This window comes from Anguilla rostrata, chromosome 1, assembly GCF_018555375.3.
Source record: "Anguilla rostrata isolate EN2019 chromosome 1, ASM1855537v3, whole genome shotgun sequence".
Classification (NCBI taxonomy): Eukaryota; Metazoa; Chordata; class Actinopteri; order Anguilliformes; family Anguillidae; genus Anguilla; species Anguilla rostrata.
The window spans coordinates 83,260,168-83,267,765 of NC_057933.1; the positions used below are offsets into that span (position 1 = coordinate 83,260,168).

The 7,598-nt window shown below is 46.8% G+C and overlaps 1 protein-coding gene across 1 annotated transcript in view; it reads left to right on the forward strand.

Moving 5' to 3' along the window:
* zbtb32 (zinc finger and BTB domain containing 32) overlaps nucleotides 1–5,426 on the forward strand; it is a 21,503-nt gene extending 16,077 nt beyond the window's left edge. The window contains 4 exon segments of the mRNA XM_064323500.1: nucleotides 2,910–3,425; nucleotides 4,075–4,719; nucleotides 5,058–5,116; nucleotides 5,118–5,426. Of these exon segments, the coding sequence (XP_064179570.1) occupies nucleotides 2,910–3,425; nucleotides 4,075–4,719; nucleotides 5,058–5,116; nucleotides 5,118–5,426 (1,529 nt within the window).
* The last annotated feature ends 2,172 nt before the right edge of the window (nucleotides 5,427–7,598 follow it).

A 7,598-nucleotide genomic window follows, 5' to 3' on the forward strand; every position in this document is an offset into this window, starting at 1 on the left:
AAGAGTGAGAGATGGACTTTTAATACCTTCCATTCTGGCTTATAAGCCTCTTATAAGCTGATACGGGTGATCTAAAAATGAATAATAAAAATACTAATAAAAGGGTGGGGGTGTGTCCCCAGTTTAAAGGGTTATTTTTAACAGTTCTGAGCTAGGATAACACACAAAAACAATAAGTCCTATTTTTTTTTTTGTAGAGTATTGCCTTGAGCCGATGTAGAGAGGTTGCTAGGTGGCAGAGAGTTTTTTTTTTTTTCGTTTTTTTTTATTTTAATTGTTCGACATTCTTTCTTATTTAGGTTGTACTTCATCGAGCAAGGATGAAAAAACAAATTTTAAAAAACAATCCGCTTCTCTCTGTGATTTATTACGGTGACAACACACAAAATGCAAAAGCGGTCCGTTCTGTTCCACGCCGGCTAGATTTATGCCTATCGCGCACCAGAGTTTGTACCAGAGTTAAAAGTCCCTTACTCATCACTCTAACCCCTATCACACGGCGGGTAAGACTCCATTAGCCACGCACACAGCGACGCTGGTACGTCTTTATGAGCTGCTCTGGGGAAAACCCCTTCCTCTCAACCTCTCACACCATGCCCTCATTAACCTGCGGTGTTTACGAATGGTGCTCCACCGAGCGCTCGCTCTCTAATATTCCCGGTGTTAGGGCTGACTGTCTTTCCCTTTTATGCGCTACGGACATGAAGTAATACGCAACACAGCTGAAATTACGCAGATCAAATGTGAATTAAAACAAACAAACAAACAAATAAATAAATAAATAAATAATAAACACTGCCAGAGAAATTTGTTTTACAAATTAAAACTCCATGTTCATGAGACCTTGAATAAATGCTAATTGCCTTTTTTTAAATCTGAAGCCTACAAGCAACATTACCAGTGCTCCAGGACCAGGGTTACCTGCCTTTGAACAAAACCATGGCGATACAACACCAACGATCTTGTAATCTGTACACAAAAATTACAAGAACATTGGTGTTAAGGGACCATTGCTCATTATAGGGACCCGGTGAACATTTTTACGGTGAAAAGTTGGTGAAATGTCAGTGAAATGCCGTCTTGGCATTCAGGTGAAAACCTGGTTACATTTGGTTGAAACGTGAAAGTTTTCTGGCCGACTACGATGTAGCCAGGACACCTAATCTACTTTTTGGGTTAACCTAGTCCATTTACATCAAAACAACTCTCAACCCTAGATTTACACCCCTCTAGACGTCCAGCTTTTGCCACTGGGGGACCAGGTCCAGAAATGTAATGATGGGTTTGGACTTGAGGTGCTTTACTCCCTTCTTTACTTCTTCTTCTTCTTCTTCTTCTTGTTTTTTCAAACACCAGACGGAGTTTTGGCCCCAAGTCAAAACCCAAATCAACACAAACATCCTTCGTATGACTGGTTTTGTGGGTGCAGAGCAAACACAAACAGACAGAACCCAACCGCATCCTTTCTGTCAGGATTTATCTGATTGGTTTCAGAAGCACACCCGTTCTGGGGCCTTTGTTCTGTACAGTTACGATTACTGTACGCTGCAGGGCTGTGGGTGCTCGCCTGCTGCCAGTTCAGCTTAGAGTCTGCTTTATTTCTATTTTTTTATTTTAAAATAACACATTCTTTCTTCTTCTTCTCCTTCTTCTTCTTATTTTTATTTAACTAAAGCAGGTTTTCAAAAACTGTGTACAGCTCAGGGTCTTTGCTCATTTCTTTCTGTGAAATTAGCCTTTGATTAAGACGATAGAATATTTATAAAGAGTCAGCTTAAAAATCCAAACACATTTTAATTGGGTAAATTACAGCTGGTGTTTAAACTACAAGTTTGGACCTCTAGACACCTGACAACTAGACAACTGATATGTCATAAGAGAGGCTGCCACTGTAGTTTTAAGCAAGATACTTAACCTGATTTGCTTCAGTAAAATATCCAGCAGTATAAATGGACTGTATGTAAAAAGAAGTCAAGTGGTGTACACTGTACTGGATAAACGAGTCTGTTATTTTACTAAAATGTGTCACACATAGATGGCCAAACTTGCCACTGATAAATGTAACGACGTGTGAGAGACAGCAGTCACAAATGTTATGCGTAAATTAAGGCTGTAATGTTTTAAAATGACAAAATATTTGAATTTTTAAAAAAAAGATTTTTATTTTAATTCATATTCAATATTATTTAAATTGAATAATAGGGGGCGACATAGCTCAGGAGGTAAGACCGATTGTCTGGCAGTCGGAGGGTTGCCGGTTCAAACCCCGCCCTGGGCGTGTCGAAGTGTCCTTGAGCAAGACACCTAACCCCTAACTGCTCTGGCGAATGAGAGGCATCAATTGTAAAGCGCTTTGGATAAAAGCGCTATATAAATGCAGTCCATTTATCATTTACCATTTACCATTTAAATTCAGCGTCAACAAAATTGTCTTAATTATGATGTACTGCTCAGGTATGTCCACCAGAGGGCAGTAGAAGTTCTGAACAGGAGATGGACAGGTTACCGTAAGCTGGGGAGAGATGTCTGAGCCCTTTGGGGAGAGCGCTGTAGTGTTAACATGTTGCTTTCCAGCAGCCACTCGACATCTGAAAAATGAAACACTGGATCACATTAGCCAAATAACAAAAGTATGACAAATTAGGTATTCCTCAAACAGAGGAATACAAGTATAATATATAAATTAATATTTACAGTCCCTCTCTCCCTCTGTCTCTCCTCTCTCTCCCCCTCCCTCTCTCCTCCCTCTCTCCCTCTCTCTGTGCCTCTCCGTCTCCTCTCTTTCTCCCCCCCTCCTCTCTCTCCCCCTCCCTCTCTCTCCTCTCTCTCTCTCTCTCCGTCTCCTCTCTTTCTCCTCTCTCTCTCCCTCTCTCTCTTCCTCCTCTCTCTCCCTCTCTCTCTCTCCGCAGTCCCACTGGAGCCCCTGTTTTGTCCATCCTGTGGGAAGGCTCTCCCAGGATCAGCAGAGCGCGGCCCCTCCTCCCCCACAGCCAGAGGGGGTCCACCTGTGCTCGGAGTCGCGGCGATCTCTCACCGCGCTCTCCTGCACCCAGGACAGCCAGGTGGACCACCACCGCTGCTCTCCTCCCAGGGATCAGTCCAGAGAGGTGGCTCCACCGCTGCTCTCCTCCCAGGGATCAGTCCAGAGAGGTGGATCCACCACTGCTGCTCTCCTCCCAGGGATCAGTGCAGAGAGGTGGATCCACCACTGCTGCTCTCCTCCCAGGGATCAGTGCAGATAGGTGGCCACCGCTGCTCTCCGGATCAGGCAGAGGTGGATCCAGCCCGCTTCTCCCAGGATCAGTCCAGAGAGGTGGATCCACGCTGCCTCCTCCAGGCGATCAGGTCCAAAGTGGTCATGTGCTCTAGGACTCAGAAGGTGGATCCAGCACTGCTGCTCTCCTCCCAGGGATCAGTGCAGATAGGTGGATCCAGCACTGCTGCTCTCTCAGTCCAAAGAGGACATGAGGAAGAGACATGAGGATGAGATGGGAGGGCGGGGATATCCAGCCAGAGTGTATTAGGCAAGCGGAGTGTCCTTTTCTCGGCTCAGTGTCAGTTTGAGTCTTTCCTTAAAATCAAGGGTGTGAAACTCCAGTCCTGGACGACGTCTGCAGGTTTAACTCTAGTCCTGGAGGGGGCGCAGTGTCTGCAGGTTTAACTCCAGTCCTGGAGGGGGCACAGTGTCTGCAGGTTTACTCCAGTCCTGGAGGGGGCGCTGTGACTGCTGGTGTTTGTGGTTTCCAGTTAAGGCTGTGAGACCACGGTGGACTTTTTGGCCAATCAATGCCTTAAATGAGTCAGAGACTGTCGGTCTGACACCCCTGCCTTAAACCGTCTCCTGTCCTCTGCTCTCTCCTCACCTCCCTCTCTTCCCTCCATCCCCTCTCTTCTCTCCCTCCCTCTCTACTCTCTGTCCCCTCTGCTCTCTCCCTCCCTCTCTACTCTCTGTCCCCTCTGCTCTCACCTCCCTCTCTACTCTCCTCCCCTCTGTCTCTCCTCCCTCCTCTCTACTCTCGTCCCCTCTGCTCTCTCCCTCCCTCTCTACTCTCCTCCGTCTCCTTCTCTCTCCCTCTGTCCCCTCTGCTCTCTCCCTCCCTCTCTACTCTCCGTCCCCTGTTCTGTCTCCCTCCCTCTCTACTCTCTGTCCCCTCTGCTCTCTCCCTCCCTCTGCTCTCTCCCTCCCTCTCCACTCTCCATCCCCTCTGCTCTCTCCCTCCCTCTCTACTCTCCATCCCTCTGCTCTCTCCCTCCCTCTCTCTCTCCATCCCTCTGTTCTCTCCCTCCCTCTCTTCTCTCCATCCCCTCTGTCTCTCTCCCTCTCTCTCTACTCTCTGTCCCCTCTGCTCTCTCCTCACCTCCCTCTCTACTCTCCATCCCCTCTGTTCTCTCCTCACCTCCCTCTCTACTCTGTCCCCTCTGTTCTCTCCTCACCTCCCTCTCTTCTCTCCATCCCCTCTGCTCTCTCCCTCCCTCTCCACTCTCCATCCCCTCTGCTCTCTCCCTCCCTCTCTTCTCTCCCTCCCTCTGCTCTCTCCCTCCCTGGAGCAGGTGAGGCCACGCTGGGCTGTGAGTACTGCGAGCGCTGCTTCAAAGATGAGAGCTCCCTGCGCTCGCACCGCCGGATCCACAGCGGGGAGAAGCCCTACCAGTGCCAGCGCTGCCCCAAGAGGTTCAGCCTCAAACACCAGCTGGACACCCACTACAGGGTGCATACTGGTACTGCCATGCCGCAGGGTCACTGTGTGTGTGTGTGTGGGTGTGTGCATGTGTGTGTGTGTGGGTGTGTGTGTGCCTGTGTGTGTGTGCGCGTGTGTGTGTGTGCATCCGTGTGTGTGTGTGTGTGTGTGTGTGTGTGTGTGTATGTGTGTGCATCCGTGTGTGTGTGTGTGTGTGTGTGTGGGTCATGAGTCCAAAGGCCCCTCCCTTACTGAAAAAACGTATCAGGGACTGTTGTGGCCCTTGAGGGTCCCCCTGACCTTTGGGCCCCTGGGCCTGGGTCCCGACAGGCCCCGCCTGCTGTGCCCGCGTCTGACGGCGGTCTCCCTCTCCGACAGGCGAGAAGCCCTTCGAGTGCCGCCTGTGCGGCCAGCGTTCGCGGGACTACTCGGCCATGATCAAGCACCTGCGCACCCACGGGGGAGCCACCCCGTACCAGTGCACCATCTGCCTGGAGTACTGCAACAGCCTGGCAGCCATGCAGAAGCACCTCAAATCCCACCCCGTCCAGGACTTCCCGCCCGACTGGAGCATCGGCAGCACCTACCTGTACACCTCTCACAGCTGAGGGCCGCATTCGAGGGAGGGGGGGGCAGGGGCAGGGGCCTCCCTGCGCACGCGACTCCCCAAAACGTTCACCATCAACCGGCTCCACTGACGAAGCTAGTCAGCGGTGGGCAACGCAGGACGCAGTCGTCATGGGTTAGCCGTTGGTCCAAATGGGTGTCTGACCACAATTGGGGTGAGCACTGAGGAGGAGACGATGGCACTGACCACAATCCACAGCAGGGACCACACAGCAAGGCACAAGCACAACACACACACACACAAAACCACACACACACACACACACACACACACACACACACACACACACACACACACACACACACACACACACACACACACACAGCACACAAAGATCTTTCAAACACTTGGTAACTCACACTAACTACCCATACGTCTCCTCCCATTATGGGACAATCACATGTGCACATTCAAAACGTGGACAGAAACAGACCTGGGTTCAACATAACCACATTGACCAGGGGCCCTCAGTCTTCTCCAGAAAGGGTCAGTGTGGGTTAAGGCTTTTGTTTCCAACAAGCAGTGACACACATGATTCTACTCATCAACTACTAGGGTAATTTGCTGACTACCTTGATTAGTAGAATCAGTTGTGCTACTGCTTGGCTGAAACAAAAGCCTGCACCCACACCAGCCCTTCCGGGACAAAATTGAGGACCTCTGACATAGACAGTAATTTCAAGTGTAGCATGTAAGTCGAGAAGCAATACCACATTAACACCACTAGGAGGAGCCAAGTCCCAGCTACTTCTCCTATTTGAATGTAGAATACAGCAGCATTATTGAACCCATTTACCAATGTTTGATTTTTGTGCTTTTACTATGAATGACAATTTTGTGGCTGTATATATTTTTAACGTTTGTATTTTTAAAAAAATCAAATATTTTAAATATCTGCTTTATTGTCAGTAGCAAAAAAAAGAGCTTTTCATAGAAAATTTAATATTATATTTAAGATTTAATGTGTTGCAATTAGGTTGGAGTAACTGATCAAATCTAAAATAGTAAGACATTTGTCTCTTATGTGTTAAAGGGGTGATGAGAAAATCTAAGAGGGTTCTCTCAGATATCATCTTTCTTTTTTGTTCACACAATAAAGTGAGCTTCTGGGGGGGGGTTAACTTTTAATGCTTCCTATAACATCACAGCACAGACAATCTGCATTTGAGAAGCACGTAAAACTCAAAGAGTCATAGGGTAAATTAATTGGGGGGGGGGGGACCCCCTATGATTTCACTGGGCAGAGCCTGCAGAGCATCATGTTCAGTATTTAATCAACTCCACTGGACTCATATGTCCCCTGTTAGAGTTGAATTAGAGATTTTATTGTGCGCGCGTGCCGCGGTTCCATGTTTTAATGGAGCGCGCGTTATTATGTCGCCAGTTTTTTTTTTTTTTTTTTTTTTTTTGCAGAAGCTGTCGTTCTATTTTACGAACGACTCAGCGAAGCAATAACGGATGATGGACTGGGTCGGTCATCCAAAACTGCCGTTCCACGACCTGACCGAAGTGTGCAGCCCAGCAAAATGTCACAAAAAAAACAGTGTTAATTCAATTCTTACAGAGAGTACTTATGAGGGCAATGGAGCCCATATATACACTGAAAGAGCTGATTTAACACTGAAATATTTTACTGTGTACATTGTGTGGGTTAATTGTCCTGACCATAGGTGGAATGACGCCACTGTAACCATGGAAATGGTTCTTAACTTTGGTTTTGCTTAATTAATTAATTAATTAATTAATTAATTAATTAATTAATTATTAATTAATTAATTAATTAATTAATGGATCAAGTAAAATACCCCATTGGTATAACTGCATTTACCCATGGACACAAGTTTTAATGACGTGGACGAATAACGAATACGTGTCTGAAAGGCAAATGAAGAGTCTAAAATTCACAGAGAAGACTGAAGCACACATGAAAGAGTTTTGACCACGCCTTTTCTTTACTAATTGTCTTATTTGCTAACATTTGATGTTTCTGTTAGTCATCACACATTAAACAACGTGCTTGCGGAATGCACTTATTGGCTTTATGTTTGCAATTCTCTGGATGTGCCAGGTTTTATAGCAGATGTAAAACTTTAACTTTGAACAAAATAAAATTTTATTTGACGCGGCTTCCAGTTTTCACTGTAGATCTCACTTGTACTGCCTCAGATCACTGGAAAGAATTTCTATCATACAGCTTGGAATAGGTAAGATCATCTACTCTACACCAACTTTGCACAGCAACATTTGTAACTTTAATGGAACAATCATTTTATAGTTATGTTACACATATC